General features: G+C 49.6%; 1 protein-coding gene across 2 annotated transcripts in view; it reads right to left on the reverse strand.

The window, feature by feature from the left end:
- Nucleotides 1–5421: 5421 nt before the first annotated feature.
- The window catches only part of LOC147097733 (ras GTPase-activating protein nGAP-like), a 108913-nt gene continuing 91374 nt past the window's right edge, over nt 5422–22960 (reverse strand). For both annotated transcript variants that reach the window (XM_085971775.1, XM_085971777.1), the window contains 7 exons: nt 21163–21364; nt 19778–19878; nt 17081–17441; nt 15397–15528; nt 14327–14499; nt 11898–11982; nt 5422–8534 (listed from right to left, as the gene is read on the reverse strand). In XM_085971775.1, the coding sequence (XP_085827901.1) occupies nt 8280–8534; nt 11898–11982; nt 14327–14499; nt 15397–15528; nt 17081–17441; nt 19778–19878; nt 21163–21364 (1309 nt within the window). In that variant the 3' untranslated portion in view covers nt 5422–8279. The remainder of the gene's footprint in view (nt 8535–11897; nt 11983–14326; nt 14500–15396; nt 15529–17080; nt 17442–19777; nt 19879–21162; nt 21365–22960) is intronic.

The following is a 22960-nucleotide window of genomic DNA, read 5'->3' on the forward strand; positions in this document are numbered from 1 at the left end:
AAAAAAAAAATATTCAGTTGTCACCAAGAAGCCAGAAGTGAAGTTGATCTGGGGTTTTTTTAAGAACAGGTGGGCTGGGTATTTTGGCTTTAGCGTCACATTTTACTCTGAACGCACTTGTATTCTAAGATAGGTTCAGTGGGGGCTGATGCTATCTCCTGCACTTCCTGTGAGTTGCTTATCTCAATAATGTACCAAGAAAAAAAGATGGCACTGCTATCAAAAATGATTGCGTCTTGTCTCTGCTTTACATCTGCCTAACCATTTCCTATTTTATTTCCATTCCTTAACGTGGAGGGGGGTGGCGGCGGTGGCGGGGTCGGGGGGGCAGATGTTGATGCTCGGGAACTTGTTTCAGCATCAGGTGTGCTTCCAGATGGAGCAGGTTGTGAGTTCGATGCAGAGCAGAGCTCCCAGTACCCTGCCCTAGCAACACACTTGGGCTCAACGGCAGAGTTGCATCACTAACTGTAGGAGGGGGGCTGACCTTTAGCAGCAGGGGACCTGACCTTTAGCAGCAGGGTATCTGACCTTTAGCACCCGTGCGCCATCATTAGTGAGGGAGCCACGGATGACTACGTGGCTTTGGAGCCAAGCAGAATCAGGCTTAATCCGCATATCCAACTCTCAATCAACCTGGTGCTTTTTGGAGACCTTGGACTATAACATTTCCACCTATAGAATCATCGATGGCCAGAATTTTCCGGGGTGTCAGGTGGCGGGTCGGGTAGGAAAGTGTTTTTTTTTTGCCAGCGGGTTGGGAACCCGCCGCAAAGCACCTTTCCCAATGTCGGGTCTGTCAGCGCTGAGCAGACCCGACAGGCAGTGGCGGGGGACTCAATTAAACTCATTATAATCTACTTACCAGACCCTTAACAGACTTTTTTAACTTACTTTTTAACTTTAACTTCATGACCATGGGAACCACGCTGTTCGGTAACCACGCCTGTCAATCTGAGGCGGGAGTTCAGTGGCCATTGCTCCAGCTGATTCCTTGGCAGCTTCAAATGTACAGTAAAAGCTCCCACCTGACAGACATATCTTCCTTCAGCCACAAGCTGTTCCTCAATGGATTCACCATGCCGCAAGTCTTTCCATGAGTCTCCATCCACTCTCACCTCATTACCTCTCTCACCATTGACAGATCGCTTCTGTCATCTCTACTTCACCTACCATCTATTCCATCAGCATGGGTGCCCTTTATACTCTCTCACCTTGGTCCTCAGAATCCCACCACAATCAGCCCAACACCAGCAGCACCAACAACAACACCAACCTTCTCCGCAATCACACTGATGCTGCACAGGACAGAGGGCATCAACACCCAACCACATTGCTGCCCAGGAGGCCAGGGATGGCCTCACTATGGCCAGATTTACTTCACTTGACGCTGTACACCCTGGCTGCCACATGATGTGCCAGGTTGGCACCACCCCACACCAACACCATAAAGCATCTCTACAATGCCCAAGCCATTCCTTTCACACTCATCACCATTGCGGGGGGTACTGTTATGTCTCACCATTCACTGCAACTCACTAAGCCACTTCCAAATGTGCACACAAATCTGTCCAAGATCGTAAAATGCTGAAAATAAAGATTTCAATGTATGGCAGCACACTAACAGAAACATTACATAAATATTGGATAAAACACCCAAGTGCCTTGTGTGTTGTTAGTTGGTATGATTGGACTAGGTTGAGGGTGAGTGTGAGGGCTGGCTAGTGAGATGGGGAAGTGATAATATAGATAGAGAGAGATGGGTGGAGGTGCAAGGCAAGTTGTTGTGAGTAAGTATGTGCAGGAGTAGGGTAGGGAAGGCAGAGTGATGGGGATGTGATAAGAGGCACAGCAGATTGAGGTTGAGTGCGGTTTTGTACTAACATTTCGTGATCTCATGAGATAGTTGAAACGTTTGCGCCACTGCACCCAGGTCCCCCTGAACACATCCCTTCTGGTGCCCTCCTGTGCAATGTGCAACCAGGCTGTTTTGGTCTCCTGGGGAGCTCTCTTCTGCCCATGGGAAGGGAAGAGGACCTCCCTGCGTGCTGTGACTCCCTCCATAAGCATATGGAGGGAGTCATTGGAGAACCTGGGTGCAGCCCTCTGCCTCTGTGCAGTCATTGTCAGTGTTTGCGGCACTCCAATGCTGTAGAACTCTGAGGGGGGGAAAATTGGGTTACTTCCAGTAAATTTCAACCACTCAATTTCCGGCGCGGGGTCACTAATTTTTCCGGGATGCTAAACGTAGTGCCCCGGTGAAGCTAGCGGCGCTATTCAATTTTTAGCCCCGACAGCACAAATGTCAAAAGAAAGTTGGCCATGGTCCCTTTAAGGAAGCCAGCTGATGATGGGTCATGAATGACATCACCAGACCCGCTTCCTCTAATTGGCCTGGGAAACGCGCTGGGTGGGCTTAACAAGCCCTTTCAACGGAAAATCATTTTAGACAGCGGGATGGAGCCAGCAGCAGGGCCGCGATCCGCCATCAACATCGCCCGCCCCGGACCCGCTGAGGTAGGGGAAACCCCGGCCAAAGAATCTTACAGAAGGAGACCATTCGGTCCATCGTGCCTGTGCCGGCTCTTTGAAAGAGCTCTCCAATTAGTCCCATTCCCCCCGTCCCCCTTGCTCTTTCCCCACAGCCCTGCAAATTTTTCCTTTTCAAGTATTTATCCAATTCCCTTCTGAAAGTTACTGTTGAATCTGCTTCCACCGCCCTTTCAGGCAGCGCATTCCAGATCACAACAACTCGCTGCGTAAAAGAAATTCTCCTCATCTCCCCTCTGGTTCTTTTGCCAATCACCTTAAATCTGTGTCTTTTGGTTACTGACCCTCCTGCCACTGGAAACAGTTTCTCTAGTTTGACTAGACACCTCTATTAAATCTCCTCTTAACCATCTCTGCTCTAAGGACAACAATCCCATCTCCTTCACATCTCTGTCTCTCTCATTTAATTCCTTCTTTCCCTCCCTGCTACGTTACCTCTCTTCTCTCTGAATACTTTCCCCTTCATTCTTCGGTTATGAATCTCTGCTTGAATCGCTTTATCAAGCCTATAGCACGCTGGTCAAAGTTACCAACGATACCTTTATCTCTCCTCGTCCTTCTGGAGCTCTTTAACCTTTGAGTATGGATAGCCATCTCATCCTCCTCCAACGTCTCTCGTTTTGCGGTCCGGCCATCAGACTTTCACGCTCCCCAACTTAGCCGTCCAATGTCTTGTGCCACCGGGGGCGTCCTCCAAGGTTCCATCCACACCAGGGTCCCACAGGGATCTGCTGCTCTGTACCAACGAGCGAGGTGAAGGCACCGAGGTCAAAGTGTCCGCCAGTTCAGAGGAGATGCAAAGAGATGCGCGGGAGCAAGGACCCCAGATGCAGCCAGATCTACACATGATGGGGGAAAGAGCCTGTATCTGTAATATACATAAATGAAGTGTTATGCACTTGGGCAGATAGAACTCCCGGCATGTTTACACCTTCTGGGGTGCGTGCTGGAGGCTGCATAGCGTGAGAAGGACCTTGCATTGAAGGTCCATGCCCAGTGCCATGTGGCACACAGATGGCAGCTCTTGCGTGGCGCGGGCAACACCAGGTCTGGTCAACAGCCGTCCAAATTTAATAACAGTCACCTTGGAGCCAATGTATCTGACAGAGGGGACAGGGACAGTCTACCGAACACAAGGAGGCACAAGAAGTAATAAGAGAGACTCGCATTTCTCCAGCACCTTTCACCACCTCAGGGCGTCCCGAAGCGCTTTACAGCCAATGAAGTTCTTTGTCAAGTGTAGTCACTGTTGCAATGTAGGAAACATGCACAGCAAGATCCCACAAACAGCAACGTGATAATGGCCAGATCACCTGTTTTAGTGATGTTTGCTGAGTGGTAAGCATTGGCCAGGACACCGGGGGAGAACTAAAATGCCTTTTAATAATACTTCAGGAAAGCTCAGAGATTCAAAGAACTCCTTCTGTAATTTTACAGGTCATTTACATTTTCTTTTTAATCAAAAAGAAGTGAAATGGAGAGAATTGCTGACTGTGGTACTATTCTCCCCAAAACCCCACCTCACTCCTCCTCCCCACCGCCCCGCCCCTCCTCCCCACCCTCCCCCTCCACCCCACCCCCACCCCCACCTCCTCCCCATCCCCACCTCCCCCACCGCCCCACTCCTCCTTCTCTCCCCCTCCACTCCCACAGCCCTCCCTCCCCCACCGCCCCACCCCCACCTCCCCCCCCACCCCTCACCACCCCACCCCCCTCCTCTCCTACTCCCATTTCACCCCCACCCCACCTCTCCACTCCCCCGCCCCCCTACTTTCCCCCTACACCCCATCCCACCCCTCCATTCCCCCCCAACCCACCCCTCCACTCCTCCTCCCTTCTCCTCTCCCCCCTACACCCCATCCCACCCCTCCACTCCCCCCCACCTGCCCCAACCCTCCATCCCCCCTCCTCTCCCCCCGCACCCCTCCACTCCCCCACCCCTCCATTCCCCCTCCCCCCCACCCCACTCCTCCTCCCCACCGCCCCACCCCCACCTCCCCCCCACCCCTCACCACCCCAACCCCCTCCTCTCCTACTCCCCTCTCACCCCCGCCCCATCCCTCCATTCCCCCTCCCCCCCACCCCACCCCTCCACTACCTTCCACCCACCCCACCCCTCCACTCCCCCCCACCCGCCCCACCCCTCCATTTCCCCTCCCTCCCGCCCCACCCCTCCACTACCTCCCACCCACCCCACCCCTCCACTCCCCCCCCATCCACCCCACCCCTCCACTCCCCCCACCACCCAACCCTCCTCAAAACTCTTGAGGGTGAAATTTTATTGCAGCTAGGTCAAAACTGAGATTGATAGATTTTTGTTGGGTGAGGGTATTAAGGGTTACAGAACCAAGGCGGGTAAATGGAGTTAAGATACAGATCAGCCATGATCTCATTGAATGGCGGAACAGGCTCAAGAGGCTGAATGGCCTCCTCCTGTTCCTACGCTCCTCCATAAGTTCAGCAAAAACGTCCCCACTCTATAACCCCCTCACCTTTTCCACTCAGGATGATGACCCATCACCTCATGGCTAAAAGAGAGAGACAGAGACAGGAGTTGTAACGGAGAGAGGGAACAATTAGAGGGTCAGATGGGTTGGATGATGACCTTCAGCTTGTATCCGAGCCAGTCATGTGAGGGACGTGTTAATGTGGTCTTGCCAGATACAGGAAGACATTTCCTCCTGAAACTCATCTGTGTTTGGACCCCCTGGAATCCATGCAGCTTTTCAGACGATGAGTAAAGGTGTGCACCAGATTTAGCCTCAACCCTGATTTTTTGGCAATTTCCGAGATGCAGTGCCAAGACTCATATATGTTGTTTCTTCAGCCTAATCGATTACATCTACTGAGGAAACTTTGCAGAGTCAAAGGTTCACTGTACAATCAACATTTTTTAATTAATTTTTTAAATAGTTTCAGACAGACCAAAGGTTAAAATGGTAAAATACATGGGATCAAAATGTGCTTGGTCGCCCTCACAAGATGGTGGCTACACCGTCATCCCCTCACAAGATGGTGGCCACACGTCATCACCTCACAAGATGGTGGCCACGTCAGGTAACCTTCACAAGATGGTGGCCACATGTCATCACCTCACAAGATGGTGGCCACGTCATCACCTCACAAGATGGTGGCCACACGTCATCACCTCACAAGATGGTGGCCACGCGTCATCACCTCACAAGATGGTGGCCACGTCATCACCTCACAAGATGGTGGCCACACGTCATCACCTCACAAGATGGTGGCCACACCTCATCACCTCACAAGATGGTGGCCACGTCAGGTAACCTTCACAAGATGGTGTTTCGCCTCTACGGACTGTCTGCTTACACCAACCTTTACCGCACAACTCTCTAAATCTCCAGAAAAAATGTCAAGTAGAGAATAAATATTCAACTGAATGAATAGCTGGGAATCGATTTTTTAACCTAATCTCAATTTGTATAAACTGGTGAAAATAACATCTTTCTGTACCTCCTCTTGAGTGCCTGCAATGCCTGCTGTAATAGAACTAACATCTAGATCCCCAAATAGCTCAGCACCTCCTGTTTATCATCGTCCGCCTCTGCTCCTGCCTCAGCCCATCCGCTGTTGAAACCCTCATACGTTGCCTTCGTTACCTCCAGACTCGACTATTCCGACGCTCTCCTAGATGGCCTCCCACTTTCCACCCTCTGTAAACTTGAGCTCATCCAAATCTCAGCTGCCCCGTGTCCTAACTCGCACCGAGTCCCCTTCACCTATCATCCCCCCCGCTGTGCTCGCTGACCTCCACTGGCTCCCGGTCCGGCAACACCTTGATTTTAAAATTCTCATCCTTGTGTTTGATCCCTCCATGGCCCTCGCCCTCGCCCCCCCCCCCCCCTCCCTATCTCTGTAACCTTCTCCAGCCCTACAACCCTCCGAGATCTCTGCGCTCCTCCAATTCTGGCCTCTGGTGCTGCCCCGATTTCCTTCGCCCTACCATTGGCGGCCGTGCCTTCAGCTGCCTGGGCCCTAGGCTCTGGAATTGCCTCCCTAAACCTCTCTACCTCTCTCTCCTCCTTTAAGACGCTCCTTAAAACCGACCACTTTGACCCACCTGTCCTAATATCTTATTCTGTGGCTCGGTGTCAAATTTTTTGTCTGATAATCGCTCCTGTGAAGCGCCTTGGAACATTTTACTATGTTAAAGGCGCTATATAAATGCACGTTGCTATTGTGTGTTCCCTACTCAAGGGAATGCAAGTCTGGTCTATGCAAACTGTCCTTAAAACGTATCACAAAATGAACAATGTAGACTATCGCTTGTCGTATCATTTTAGAGCAGAGATCAAACACAGAACCTTCCCTAGCGAAATAGGATGCTTTTAGTTCTACAATATTTTGACATTTTTACCACATGTAAAACTCACAATATTATACAAAAATACAGAAATATTACATTGATGCTGTTTATATCTTTTTTTCCAAAATGTCATCCCCTCCCAGTTCCCCCGCCAAGCCGCACACGCCATCTTGGCTTGGACACATATCGACATTCCTTTATTGTTGCTGGGTCAATAACAGGGATATCCTTAGCTAACAGCGCTGTGGGAATACCTTCACCGCACGGGCTGCAGCGGTTCAAGATGGCGGCTCACCACCGCCTTCTCAAGGGCAACTAGGGACAGGCAATAAATGCCAAGCCTCGCCGGCAACGCCCATGTCCTGAGAACGAATATCTTTTTGAACTCTCTCTTTGCAGCAAGATCCAGGGCATCAATTGCACCCTAATTCTTATTTCAATATAAGGCCGTCACTGGGTGACTGAGGGTGGGGAGGTTGACCAAAAACACCAATTCTGAAGCGAGTGGAGTGACTTGTATATGGGCGTGCTTTAAAATCGAACCGTTGAAATATGCTAGAAATATTGTAATCCAATTAATTTGATTGCAGATCGGGTGAGATGAAATAGGGGGTGGGAGGAGGCTGGTGTCGTGAATCTTACCATTCGTGAAGAAATGACTCATGAAATAACACTGGGCGGCCAGCTGGTGGCGCCGTCCAAGGAGTATAAATACTCGGGCGTGGGCCCAGCTTGCTCAGGACGTTTTTGTAACCAGGAACTAGTAATGAAACTAGAATCTCATGGTTGTGAAACAGTTGATTAAAGCTTTGTTTTATAATCAAATCAAGTGCTCAGTGAGTTTGCTTACATCAGCTGGTGTGGAGCATAAACACCAGCACGGACCGGTTGGGCCGAATGGCCTGTTTCTGGGCTGTACGTTTGATGCAATTCGAAGTATTTGTTGAATCCCACGACCACCAAATCTGGTCCCCGTTCTCAACCTGCTGCCAGTGATCGGCCGGCACACTGCCAACACTCCCAACGCTACATGACACGGGGTCGGAGTGGGTGGGGGTGGGGGAGGGGGGTGGGCAGCATGCTAACCTACCCGATCCCAAAGCTTAAGCCAATGCTGCTGAGAAACCCAGTGGACAACGGGACGCTGACCAGCCACAGAAGTAGATCCAAACAGTCGCTGCGACCAGCCCCCTAAGGAAGCTGATAGACTTTATTCAAGGCTCTCCCCCCTCAGGCACAGTGAACGATAATATACCATGAAAAGAACACATGAATATGTAGCCAGATGTTGTAAACCAATGAAGAATTACAAAAATATATCATTTTTTTTAAAGAAATTTCTAATGCCATTTTTATGGGGCAAACAAACCCCACAATCTCAAAAGGGGCGAAGACGTTCTTAGCAACTGCCGTTCTCTACTTGGCCATTTTCCACAATTGGCAGCTTGGTGGGACTGGGTGGCGCCTTGGAACAGGATGGAGCCTCGGAGTTGGGACCGGATGGAGCCTCGGGATTGGGATCGGATGCAGCCTCGGCTACGGCGCTGGGTGGAGCGATGTGGCTGCCGCTTGCTGGGTGGCAGTTGTCCCTCAGCACTTTGAGGGAGCTCAGCAACTTCTTGTGTTCTTCTTCCACTGAAAAGAGGCGACTTTCCTGCATCAAAACACAGGAGGCATCTGGGTTACAGCCATGGGTCTCTGCCCCATCTTTACCCGACATAAGCTATACACGTTTAGGGAATGAACCAATATTTTTTAAGCACCCAAAAGACCCGTACTGATTTCCCTATCGTCTTCTGCCTTCCTTCAGAATCAAGCATTGAAGCAGTATTGTGTCTGTTGTTGCATATCCATAACCAGTCATATAGAATAGGATCATAGAATGATACAGCACAGAAGGAGGCCATTCGGCCCACCGTGCCTGTGCCGGCTCTTTGGTAGAGCTCTCCAATTAGTCCCACTCCCATGCCATAAGACATAAGAAATAAGAGCAGGAGTAGGCTTTATGGTCCCTCGAGCCTGCTCCGCCATTCAATAAGATCATGGCTGATCTTTGACCTCAACTCCGCCTGATCTCCATATCCCTCGATTCCCCTAGAGTCCAAAAATCTGTCGATCTCAGCCTTGAATATACTGAACGACTGAGCCTCCACAGCCCTCTGGGGCAGAGAATTCCAAAGATTCACAACCCTCTGAGTGAAGAAATTCCTCCTCATCTCAGTCCTAAATGGTCGACCCCTTATCCTGAGACTATGCCCCCTAGTTCTAGACTCTCCAGCCAGGGGAAACAATCTCTCAGCATCTACCCTGTCAATCCCCCTCAGAATCTTGTATGTTTCAATGAGATCACCTCTCATTCTTCTAAACTCCAGAGAGTATAGGCCCATTCTAATCAATCTCTCATATTCTGATGAAGGGTCCCAGACCTGAAACGTTAACTGTTTCTCTCTCCATGGATGCTGCCTGGCCTGCTGAGTGTTTCCAGCATTTTCTGTTGTTATTTCAGATTTCCAGCATCCGCAGTATTTTGCTATTCTAATCAATCTCTCCTTGTGTCTGTTGATGCGTGTAGAATAGGATCATAGAATCTTACAGCACAGAAGGAGGCCATTCAGTCCATCGTGCCTGCGCCGGCTCTTTGAAAGAGCTCTCCAATTAGTCCCACACACCCCCTGTTCTTTCCCCATAGCCCTTCCCAGTAGAGGAAGGGGGAGTAGAGATATTGGATAGGATATAAATAGATAGAAAGGAGGTGCTAAACATGTTGGCATCACTCAAAGTTAACAAGTCACTCGGTCCAGATGAGATGCATCCTAGGTTGCTGAGGGAAGCTAGTGTGGAGAAAGCAGAAGCTCTGACCACAATCTTTCAATCCTCCTTGCATATGAGAATGGTGCCAGAGGACTGGAGGATTGCAAATGTTACACCCCTATTCAAAAAAGGGGAGCAGGATAAACTTGGTAGCTAACGTCAGTGGAGGCAAGACTCCTAGAAACCATTGTCCAGGGCAAGATCAATTCTCACCTGGAGAAGCATAAGGGACAGCCAGCATGGATTTGTTAAAGGCAAACCATGTCTGACTAATCACATTGAGTTCTTTGATGAAGTAACAGAGAGGGTTGATGAGGGTAGTGCAGTAGATGTTGTATATGTGGACTTTTTAAAAGGCATTTGATAAAGTATCACATAACAGACTTATTCAGAAAATAGAAGCACATGGTATTAAAGTAACTTGGGTACGTAATTGGCTAAGGGATAGGAGGTAGAGAAGAGTGGTGAACGGATGTTTTTCTGACTGGAGGGAAGTATGCAGTAGGGTCCCCCAGGGGGTCAGTATTTGGACCATTGCCTTTCTCGTTATATATAAGTGACCTGGACTTGGGTAAAGGGGGTACAATTTCCAAATTTGTGAATGATACAAAAACTTGGCAGCATAGTAAATAGTGAGCAGGATAGTAGCGGACTTCAGAAGGACAGAGACAGACCGGTGCAATGGGCAGAGACACGGCAGATGCAATTTAATGCAGATCAGTGTGAAGTGATGCACTTTGAGAGAAACAACATGGAGAGGCAGTGTAATCTCAATGGTACAAAAGCAAAATACTGCGGATGCTGGAAATCTGAAATAAAAACAGAAAAATGCTGGAAACACTCAGCAGGTCAGGCAGCATCTGTGGAGAGAAAAAATGTAGCGAGAGAGAGAGAGAGGCGGCACCGCCGGCAGTGCAGCACTCCCCCAGTACTGCCCTGAAGAGTCCGCCTAGATTAGGCGCTCAAGTCCTAGAGCCGAGCTTGAACCCACAACCTTCTGACTCAGAGTGTGAGGGCTATCACTGAGCTAAGTCCACGCTCGAAATTAGCAATCGAAAAGGTGCTATTTTGATGGGGTTGCAAGAACAGAGGGACCTGGGGGGGCGTATTCACAAATCTTTGAAGGTGGCAGGGCACGTTCATGAGGTGGATAAGAAAGCATATGGGATACTTGGCTTTGTAAATAGGGGCATTGAATACAGAAACAAGAAAGTCATGCTAAACCTTTACAAATCACTGGTTAAATCTTAACTGTGTGGCAAAGCCACCAACAGACTCCTGTATAAATGTATAACTGCCTTTAACAGAGTGCTACAGCACCTATATTTGTTTACTGTATGTAAATAGCCGTTCTGGATAAGCCCCAGAATCAGCGCGATGACGTCATCACGTTGGTCACGTGACGCCCCGAACGGCGGGAAACGTGATGAAGTCATGACGTCAGAGAGTGGGAGGTTCCCAACTCAGACCTCGTGAAACCAGCACCAGAAAAGACCTGTTGATTATTTCTCCTGCATGTAATTGTTTGTTCTCCAGTTTCTATTAAACTTCGTTTTATTATCGGACTGACTCGACCTCAGTGCTTCAGTTAGGGATCTGACGATTCCTACAACTGGAGTATTGCGTACAATTCGGGGCACCACACTTTAGGAAGGATGTCAAGGCCCTGGAGAGGGTGCAGAGGAGGTTTACCAGGATGATATTAGGGATCAGGGCCTTCAGCTATCTGGTGAGATTGGAGAAGCTGGGGTTGTTCTCCTTTGAGCAGAGAAGGTTAAGGGGAAATTTAATAGAGGCGTTCAAAATTATGAGGGGTTTCGATAGAGTGAGCAGGGAGAAACTGTTTCCACTGGCAAGAGGGTCGGTAACCAGAGGTCATAGATCTAAAATACTTGGTGAAAGAGCTAGAGGGGAAATGAGGAGAAACGTTTTCACACAGAGGGTTGTTAAGATCTGGAACGTACTATCTGAAAGGGTGGAATCAGATTCCACAGGAACTTTCAAAAAGGCAATTGGACATGTACTTTCGGAAGAGGACTAAGTTTTAGGGTTATGGGGAAAAAGTTGGGAGTGGGAATAATTGGAGAGCTCTTTCAAAGAGCTGGCACAGGCACAACGGGCCGAATGGCCTCCTCCCGTGCTGTAGGATTTTACGGTTCTATTAATAAGAAGCTGACAAAGAGCGGCCAGTGACACATCTACTTACCAAACGCTCAATCTTCTGCAGGGTCCGGCCGGCTGCTTGTAATTTTTCCACGTCCTTCTTCCTTTCCTCTTCAATTGTTTCCAGTCTGTAAAAGGAGGGAACATTTCAACGAGCGGTCAGGCTGCGGTGCGGTTTAGCCCAAGCGCGGCAGGTCAATGGACCTGCTGGAACAAGGCGACCGTCGAGAGCAAGAGCGGCAGAAATAAAGGCGGCGGAGTAATCCGAGGGGCAGAGTGCGGAGGGTGGCAGTATAATGAGGTTGGTAGATTCAGTCATCGCCCCGAACATTTGCGTTAATTGTTCACCTCTCTACTGGACCGAGTCTATCGGGTGTGGAAACATAGAAACATAGAAGATAGGAGCAGGAGTCGGCCATTCGGCCCCTCGAGCCTGCGCCGCCATTTAATGAGATCATGGCTGATCATCCAAACTCAGTACCCTATCCTTGCTTTCTCCCCATATCCCTTGATCCCTTTAGCCTTAAAAAATATATCTAACTCCTTCTTGATTATATTTAATGAACTGGCCTCCATTGCCTTCTGTGGTAGAGAATTCCACAGGTTCACCACTCTCTGGGTGAAGAAATTCCTCCTCATCTCTGTCCTAAATGGCTTACCCCTTATCCTTAGACTGTGACCCCTGGTTCTGAACTCCCCGACCATCGGGAACATCCTTCCTGCATCTAGTCTGTCCAGTCCTGTCAGAATTTTATAAGCTTCAATGAGATCATAGAATGGGGTTCAAGCCCTGAAAAGGTTTCAGAGATAGCACAAATTTCTCTGGTCAACATGTGTAGCCACATGGGTAAATATCACTGCACTCCCCAGCCACGTGTTTAATAACAGCACCAACTCAACCAACTGGAGCTGGTTCTGGACTCCCCCGCCATCAGGAACATCCTTCAGCAGTAGCAAAAAAAACCCCATCCCGTCTTGTCAAATAGAACTTGCATTTCTATAGCGCCTTTCGCAGGATGTGCCAACAAGCTTCTCAGCCCATGAGGGTGCTTTATGAATTTCAGTCGTGGCTGTTACGTAGGCAACCACTGTGCGCACAGCGAGATCCCACAAGTTGCGGCGCGGTAAGTAACCAGTTCATCTGCTTTTTTGGGGGCTGTTGGAGGTGAGATAAACGTTGGCCGGGAGAACTCCGCATGCTCTTTGTTGAAGAGTGCCACGGGATCTTTTACACCCACCTGAAAAAGGGGCAGGCGGCACCCCCGGCAGTGCAGCACCCCGCCCCCCCCCCCGCAGGACTGCCCTGAAGAGTCCGCCTAGATTAGGCGCTCAAGTCCTAGAGCCGGGCTTGAACACACAACCTTCTGACTCAGAGGGTGAGGTGAGGTACCACCACCGAGCTAAGCCGACACTCGAAATAAGCAATATATCCTTCAATAAATTACTTCAATATTATGGTATCCTCACGTTGTGGAGTATTTTAAACCAACACTCGACACAAGGTTTACAGATCGATAGTCAAATCGTCTTTATTACACCGGTGGGGGGGCGATCTCTACTGGTGCGCCAGGAGACTTCTCCAAATTGTTACAGCAAGCACTACATTTTTATACATTAAAATACACAAGGCAGCCTCGTGCACAATTCATTCCTGAAACCTGATTGGATCTTGGCCCGGATGCTCCTTTACGGATTGGTTACATATCCTAAGGTAAACATGTGTAAGCTGCTTCCTCAATCATTCACTCAAACTGCTGAATGCTGATTAAAAGGTAACTTGGAATGCGACCCAGTTAATAAAGTTCTTAAGGGCAGTTGAAATGCTGGACACCCTGTCTCCACATAATTGTTTTTAGCCTTCAAGGGTCAGCTATCTTGACCGCCTCTTTATGGATGTGGCCTTTCATGTTAGCCCCTGTCTTTCTTACACCATTCAGTGAAACTGCCAGCGATGTCAGCTTAACTCTTTCCCCACTTCACCTCATGTCCACCTAGATAGGTGTCATAGCATCATGGAATCTTATAGCACAGGAGGAGGCCGTTCGGCCCATCGTGCCTATTTCTGGCTCTTCGAAAGAGCTCTCCAATTAGTCCCACTCCCCTGCTCTTTCCCCATAGTCCTGTAGTACTCATAACACAGCCCAAGGGGCCGCTTGCTGTGCAATTCACTCGTGCCTGTGGCTCTTGTTGCTCCATGTGTCTCTGAGGTTGCAGGCTATTTGAATGCGAGGTGTTACTGGAGCACATTGGTGCTATTTACCACCTCCTACTCTGCACAACAGTGAGGCGATCCCAACATTCACACTACGGTGGATCTTAGAATGCAAGCCGTCACATAAGGCTGCAGCAATCCTGAGAGAGACCCTCAATCGTGCCACAGCTTGAGACAGTGGCCCTCAACCAGATGTTACCAAAGCTAACTTAGGCGGATACCCCTTGGTTAGTCTTATTATTGGAGCAATACGTTCTCACCTGCTAGCAAGCCTCTTTATCTGCTTGTCCTTTTCCTCCAGTTGTTTTTTCTGCTTCTCCTCGTCCTCTTGCAGCATTCGCTGAACATGTTCGTTTATGCAATTTTTAAACTCCTTCAGCTCCTGGTTGATTGTCTGCATGCTTTCCTGTAGACTGGAGATGTCTTGTTCATGCTGTGTAGGGCGGGGGGTGGGGGGGAGGGAGGAGGAGTTGAGTGAAGCCAGGGAGATGTTACTCGTTTCTTCACATGAAATGAACGCTTAGATATTCTAGGCTGGCTAAAAAAAAATTCTACAAGAACGCTGTTATAAATCTCATCATTCATCAAGAAACTACTCGTGAAATAACGCTGGACGGCCAGCTGGTGGCGCCGTCCAAGGAGTATAAATACACGGGCGTGGGCCCCAGCTTTCCAGGGGCATTTTGTAAGACAAGGAACTAGTGAAGTACAACTAGGCCTCCATGTTCTGAAACAAGTTGATTAAAGCCTTGCTTTATACTCAAACCAAGTGCGTAGTGAGTTTTATTACGTCAAGCGCTTCCCCCCTACACGGCAGTCGCAGTGTGGAACTGAGCCAAGAACAGGGAGGTCCCAACTTCCTCCCACGTCAGCTCAGACAGCTAACTGCACCGTGCGACACTGAGGACGCCACAATTGGCACAACGGTCCTGGGCCAGTTGCCCACTCCAGATTGGCATCAGGTACCCCTGCCGGTAAAAATGGATGTGCATGGATGTCGGGCGAGCAGAGGCTAGGGATGGACTGGGGCGCCACTCCCCTGGTCGAACGACCCGGTGGCACTCACTTCCTGAGCTCTCGTGTGAAGAATGGACACTTGGGTGAGGAATCAAGGGGGCAACCAGCACTCCTGGAACTATACCCCAGCGCACTCAGGAGAGAAAGAAAGACTTGAATTTATATAGTGCCTTTCACAACCCCAGGACGCCTCCAAAGTGCTTTACTTTGATCAGCTCCAAGGAGTTTACAATTTAGGTTATTCACATTGAAGGAAAATATCCATAAGGTATGTAGTTGGTCCAAATCAGAGGCTGGAGTGTACGCTGCTTACCTTCTCAAAAGGTTTGAAGTCCTGTCTTCCTGGCTCGGTCTGAGGGGACCACTCCCCACCTTCAGAGTTGCGATCCCACGGGACTTGGGACTTGCGGAATGAGTCAACCGGCATTAGGCGTGGGTTGTGGCCCTGTCACAGAAAGAGCAAAGTCAGATACGTGCACTGAAAGTAATTCTTCCGAACTGCGCAGAGATCTCATCAAAACAAAATTCATGGGCAAGGGTGGGTGGGTGGGTGGGGGGGGGAGCAAACAGCGTGATGTTAACTGGGACAGCCAATGGGGGCGCTACGATTTGCCTCAGCCAATTGGGTGCTATGATTTGCTTCAGCCAATGGGGAAACAGTTAGCCAGTGTCCCCATTCCTGATTGGCATTCAGAAGTTTCTCCTGAAGTCCTTATTGGATTTATTAGTGACTATCTTATATTTATAATCCCTAGTCTTGGACTCCCTCACAGATGGAAACATCTACCCTATCAAACCCCTTCATAATTTTAAAAACCTCGATCAGGTCACCCCTCAGCCTCCTCTTTTTTTTAGAGAAAAACACCCCAGCCTGTACATTCTTTCCTGATGGTTGTACCCTCTCGGTTCTGGTGTCATCCTTGTAAATCTTTGTTGCGCCTTCCCTTGAGCTTTTATATCCTTGTTATAATATGGAGACCTGAGCTGTGCACAGTAACTCCAAGTGTGGCCTATCCAAGGTTCAATACAGGTTTAACATAACTTCTCTGCTTTTGAGTTCCCTTTCTCCAGGAATGACCACCACCCCCCCCCCACCAACCCCCCCCCCCCACCCCCGCCCCCATGCTTGGCTTCCAATGGGCTTCGGCCGAAGGGTCCCTATCTCAAATGTTAACCCATCTTTTTAGATGCTTCAGTGGGGAAAGAGTTAAACTGACATCACTGGCAGTTTCACTGAATGGTGTAATAAAGACAACAATCTAATAGGCCTTTGCAGTAGTAAGCTTTTCCTGAGTTGCTGAACTGGCAGTTGAGATAACCTAAGAATGACATGGTGATTTTGCAGTGGTGTTAGAATGATTAACGATGGCAAACTGTATAACATGGAAACAATTGCAAATAGCCAGACATGGAACCATAAGAGGCCTAGAGGATGTAAGGTCTGTTCTGGCAGAAAAGTAAAACAATGAGTTGGAAGTAAAGAGGCCTAGAGAGGCAGGAAAGGAGGACAATGAGTCAGAAGTACAATGTTGGTGAGACCCCATCTGGCATAAATAAAGGTCATAGGTGCAACAACAGCTTGCGGTGATATCGGATATATAATTTTCCGGTAATAAAGGCGGTACTTTAATGTAACGCGGCATTGGCAACTAATCAGTGAAGATGCTCACGGGGCGAAACCCAATCAAATTGTTAAGATGGATCGTGCACGAGGCTAATTATGTACCAAATTTTTGTATAAAAGACTGCTTAAATTTTGTATCATTGGCGAGAAGTCTGGCTAAGACAGAGCAGACCGTCTCCCCACCGGTGGAATAAAGACAACTTGACTATCGATCTGAAAACCTTGTGTCGAGTGTTGGTTTGAAATACTCCACAACAATGCTTAAGGGTCTGCTGCATATTTCCTGCCTTTTCTGTGTTAATGCGAGCAATTCTGACATCGACAAGCACGTAGGAGCATTGAGACAAAGTGTGCTGAGGGAGGACACAGTTACCTGCATTCTCAGACGAGGGTTGCCATGTGTGCGGATGTGGGGCGACTTTAATGACTGGGTAACAGAGACGGGCGTTTTTTTTAGGGTACTGTAAGGTCTGTCTGGCAGGTTTGGGAGGGTGTCTTCATCGCCTCTCTCTGAAACAGGTTCCCAGGCTGACTGCTTCTGAGCGATGTTGGGCTTCTTCCGCGCCGGCACACTCTGGGTGCGTTTCACCGCTGTCGTGCTCTTGCTTGTAATCCCGCCAGACTTCAAGTTCTGCTCTTCCGCTGTGCACCTCTGCAAGCTCAGCAGCGACGCAGTGACGTGATTGACGTTTTTGGGCGCCACGTAGCTCGGCTTGTCTTCCCGGCTGTAGGGGCTGAAAGAGAAGGCGTCCCATGTGAGTATTGTATTTGGTAGTGGGGGGCCATGCAATGCGGCAGCACTTTCTTTGGAACCCCCCAACCCACCAAGGTGGGGTGTTTACAGAATGGAAGAGCATGTGGGGGTAGGGGGTGGCGGATTTTTTTGGTCCTGTACTTCCCCACACTGTGAGCTTCAGGCTCAGTCATGGTGTCATACCTAGTGCCTGTCCACGGGTCTGAAAGGGAAACCTTCGATGAGCTAGTCAACTCAACACTCAACCACACCGTCCTCTTTGGCAGGGGTCTGGGAATCAGGTCATCCGGAGGGGACAATGGACTCTGCAACTTCTTCAACTCTTCAATCCTCATCTCTATAAAGTCTGTCCAAGACTACGACATGGCTGCCATATCTGGGGGGGGGGTGTGTCTAGCTTCCCTTTTATCTCTCAGGATAAGGGGTCGGCCATTTAAGACTGAGAGGAGGAGGAATTTCTTCACTCGGAGGGTTGTGAATCTTTGGAATTCTCTGCCCCAAAGGGCTGTGGATGCGGAGTCGTTGAGTATATTCAAGGCTGAGACAGATAGATTTTTGGACCCTAGTGGAATCAAGGGATATGGAGATCGGGCGGGAAAGTGGAGTTGAGGTCGAAGATCAGCCATGATCTTATTGAATGGCGGAGCAGGCTCGAGGGGCCGAATGGCCGACTCCTGCTCCTAATTTTTATGTTCTTATGATACAAACCAATGCTCTTGTCTGATTGGTTATCCCTGTACTCTCCAACCTTCATCCCAACCTTCCTTTGTCTATTTTCTTGCTATTTTACTCTGGTGGCCTGTCGCTCTGAATTTTCTCCTCTTCACCCTCCTAAGCTCCAAAGACGTCACCCTACATCCTTCTATTTTCTTCACTGTCACTACATTGAAATCAGGGCGGCTCCTCGCCTCCTACAATCGACACACTTTTAAAGCTCAGGATCAGCACCACTGAACCATTATACCATCAATTCAGGGGGAATACTGCTGCTCATCCCTCTTGTAATGTCACCATCTTGGGAAAACTCTTCCTTTGATCATTTTATTGACGTCCCCGTTTCTCAAGATCAACCATTGGCTGAGAGAACTGCTCCAGAATTTTTTGTTCCGATTCACCTCCTCATTTCCTCTTTACGCCAGATCACCTTTGTAGGAAAAACCCGGACCATCTCATAGAACCATAGAAATTTACGGCACAGAAGGAGGCCATTCGGCCCATCGTGTCTGTGCCGGCCGACAAAGAGCTCTCCACCCTAATCCCACTTTCCAGCTCTTGGTCCGTAGCCCTGTAGGTTATGGCACTTCAAGCGCATAGCCAAGTACTTTTTAAATGTGATGAGGGTTTCTGCCTCTACCACCCTTTCAGGCAGTGAGTTCCAGACCCCCACCACCCTCTGGGTGAGAACATTTCTCCTCAACTCCCCTCTAATCCTTCGACCAATTACTTTAAATCTGTGCCCCCTGGTTATCAACCCCTCTGCTAAGGGAAATATGTCCTTCCTATCCACTCTATCTCAGTCCCTCATAATTTTATACACCTCAATTAACTCACACTTCAGCCTCCTCTGTTCCAAAGAAAACAACCCCAGACTATCCAATCTTTCCACAATATTTTGTAAGGAATACTCTTCCCAAATCACCAGGGGGTGCGTGAACACTGTTCCTTTACCTCTCTAGCCCCAAAATCTCACCTCCTGACTCCCCAAAGCCTTGCCACCAGCTACAAGGCACAAGTCAGGAGTGTGATGGAATACGCTCCACTTGCCTGGATGAGTGCAGCTCCAACAACACTCAAGAAGCTCGACACCATCCAGGACAAAGCAGCCCGTTTGATTGGCACCCCATCCACCACCTTAAACATTCACTCCCTCCACCACCGGCGCACCGTGGCTGCAGTGTGTACCATCTACAAGATGCACTGCAGCAACTCGCCAAGGCTTCTTTGGCAGCACCTCCCAAACCCGCGACCTCTTCCACCCAGAAGGACAAGGGCAGCAGGTGCAGGAACGCCACCACCTCCAAGTTCCCCTCCAAGTCACACACCATCCTGACTTGGAAATATATCGGCCGTTCCTTCATCATCGCTGGGTCAAAATCCTGGAACTCCCTCCCTAACAGCACTGTGGGAGCACCTTCACCACACGGACTGCAGCGGTTCAAGAAGGCGGCTCACCACCACCTTCTCAAGGGGCGACGAGGGATGGGCAATAAATGCTGGCCTTGCCAGCGACGCCCGCATCCTATAAACACATTTTTTAAAAAGTCAGCAATTCATCCATTCATGGACAATCGATGTGTAGGGACGTTTCAGTCTTACCTTAAGTCCTGGTGATGTATCAGTGGTACATTTGGGTTTTTCAGGGAATGGGTGATACCATTCAGAATGGCGGGAAGAGGTCGCAGCCTGGCTAGTTCTTGCTGTTCTTTGCAGGACGTGGCGATGACAACAGTAGCAGGGTCAGGATTGTCGGAGGGTGCATTGAAAATAGGCAGAAAAAGGAAAAAGGCATTAGCGACATGGGGCATGAATGTAAAGTTACACAATTTTAAAAGCGAATTTACTGCTCATCAAGTTGAAGGAGGTTATGCCGAGGGGGGGCGGGGGGAGGACTAGGGTAAGATTTTTCACCTATTGTCCTCTTATCCATCCTTTGCCCTACCATTGGCGGCCGTGCCTTCAGCCGTCTGGGCTCTAAGCTCCGGAATTCCCTCCCTAAACCTCTCTGCCTCTCTCTCCTCCTTTAAGATGCTTCCCAAAACCTACCACTTTGACCAAGCTTTTGCTCACCCGTCCTAATGTCTCCTTCTTCGGCTCGGTGTCGATTTTTGTCTGCTTACGCTCCGGTGAAGCGCCTTGGGACGTGTTACGACCTTAAAGGCGCTGTATAAATGCAAGTTGTTGTTGTTGAACGGACAAAAATCTAGTCCCATTGCGCTCCGATGTCCGTATACCAAAGCCAGTTGCAAAGTAAAGCTCCCTCCACACTGCCCCAGCAATAAGGGCTAAAGGGATCAAGGGATATGGGAAGAAAGCAGGGACAGGGTGTCATAAATCACAGCTTCTACATGGAAGTACTACTGAACGGCCAGCTGAGGGCGCCGCCCAAGGAGTATAAATACTCAGGCGTGGGCCCACCTTGGCCAGAGACAGTCTAGAAACAGGAAGCTAGTGACTACTAACTAGACCTCCATGTTTTGTTACAAGTCGATTAAAACCTTGCTTTATGTACAACCAAGTGCGTAGTGAGTCTTTATTACGTCACAGGGTACTGAATTTGGATGATCAGCCATGATCGCATTGAATGGCGGAGCAGGCTCGAGGGGCCGAATGGCCTACTCCCGCTCCTATCTTCTATGTTTCTATGTAATATACAGCAATGCCAATCTCCACAGAGAACCGAGGTGACATTCCCAGTCCAGCCATCCTCTCTGAGAATGCCAACTCAAACTCAGATGAGCAGCAGTTTTTGCGTTGCAGACCCATTCCTAGTAGGAACTATTCCATCTCATTTCTTGAAGGACGCTGATGACGGCCAGAGGGCGAATACCTACACCGTTGGTCCTGATAGACACCCCGAGTAAGATTGCTGGTTCGGGAACCTTTGAGTAGAGGAAGCTGCAAGACGTCAACCTCAACTACTCAATCCCAGTGGGGGAAAAAAGCAACAAACACAACATGTTGGTGGGGTGGGGCGACCATACCTGCTCCAACCGAGAGACGACGTCGCAGAGGAGAGAGTGCAGGATGGACAGTTCCAGCCCAAGGTCGATGCAGCCTTCAAACCCTGAGCTGTTCATGTTGGGCTCCGGATTGGAAATGTTTGTCAGGAAGACTTTCATGTTGTCCCAGTTTGACGCCAGGAAGTTGTCCATGAAGGTCATGTAGCCCTCCTTGTCCTCGAACCTGCAGGATGCACGGATGTCAGAAGGAATGGAAATGACTGAGGGTTCAGGAATGTCCATGCAAGACCATGAATAATGCGTAGGGAAGGTGTTATAAATCTCATCATTCATCAAGAAACTACTCGTGAAATAACGCTGGACGGCCAGCTGGTGGCGCCGTCCAAGGAGTATAAATACTCGGGCGTGGGCCCCAGCTTGCCAGGGACATTTTGTAAGACAAGGGGCTAGTGAAGTACAACTAGACCTCCATGTTCTGAAACAAGTTGATTAAAGCCTTGCTTTATGCTCAAACCAAGTGCGTAGTGAGTTTTATTACGTCATAAGGTAGATGCCACACCTATGGGGAGAGCTTCACTTAGCTGAGGAACAAATGATGCTCCACACAGACCCCTATTCAGCTGTAAAGCATACTGCGGAACCTCATCATCAAAAACTCTTACTTTACCAACTTTCCCAATGAGTAGTGTAGCTCAAACCCTGATAAAATCGACCTTCATTGAGAATCACTTCAAACAAGCACATTACTTTCACTTCAATAGCTTCTCATCGTGTCAAAACAGCTCAACGCACTTCACATAATGCATTAGTTTTTGGTCTGAAGTGACTGTTGTTATGAGGACAATTTCACAGGCATTCTGCACGGCCACACCCCACAAACAGCAAGGAGATGAACGACTCAGGTAATTTGTTTTCTTGCTGGTGTCGGTTGAGGGAGGAATGTTGGCCAGGGCCTACGAATAGGTCCATGAGACTCGAGAACATAATCCAAGCTGACACCACAGTGCAGTACTGAGGGAGCGCCGCACTGTCGGAGGGGCAGTACTGAGGGAGCGCCGCACTGTCGGAGGGTCAGTACTGACGGAGCGCTGCACTGTTGGAGGGGTAGTACTGAGGGAGTGCTGCACTGTCTGAGGGGCAGTACTGAGGGAGTGCTGCACTGTCGGAGGGGCAGTACTGAGGGAGTGCCGCACTGTCAGAGGGGCAGTACTGAGGGAGTGCTGCACTGTCGGAGGGGCAGTACTGAGGGAGCGCCGCACTGTCGGAGGGGCAGTACTGAGGGAGCGCCGTACTGTCGGAGGGGCAGTACTGAGGGAGCGCCGCACTGTCGGAGGGGCAGTACTGAGGGAGCGCCGCACTGTCGGAGGGGCAGTACTGAGGGAGCGCCGCACTGTCGGAGGGGCAGTACTGAGGGAGCGCCGCACTGTCGGAGGTGCAGTACTGAGGGAGCGCCGCACTGTCGGAGGGGCAGTACTGAGGGAGCGCCGAGCTGTCGGAGGGGCCGTACTGAGGGAGCGCCGCACTGTCGGAGGTGCCGTCCATCGGATGAAACGTTAAACCGAGGTCCCGTCTGCTCTCTCAGGTGGCCATAAAAGATCCCGTGGCACTATCTCGAAGATGATCAGGGGAGTTATCCCCGGTGTCCTGGGGCCAATATAGCCCCATCACCGCCAAGTTCCCCTCCAAGTCACACACCATCCTGACTTGGAAATATATCGGCCGATCCTTCATCGTCGCTGGGTCAAAATCCTGGAACTCGCTCCCTAACAGCACTGTGGGAGCACCTTCACCACACGGACTGCAGCGGTTCAAGAAGGCG

Source organism: Somniosus microcephalus, chromosome 31, assembly GCF_052327205.1.
Source record: "Somniosus microcephalus isolate GS21.2 chromosome 31, FLI_Smic_1.0, whole genome shotgun sequence".
In the NCBI taxonomy this organism is placed as follows: Eukaryota; Metazoa; Chordata; class Chondrichthyes; order Squaliformes; family Somniosidae; genus Somniosus; species Somniosus microcephalus.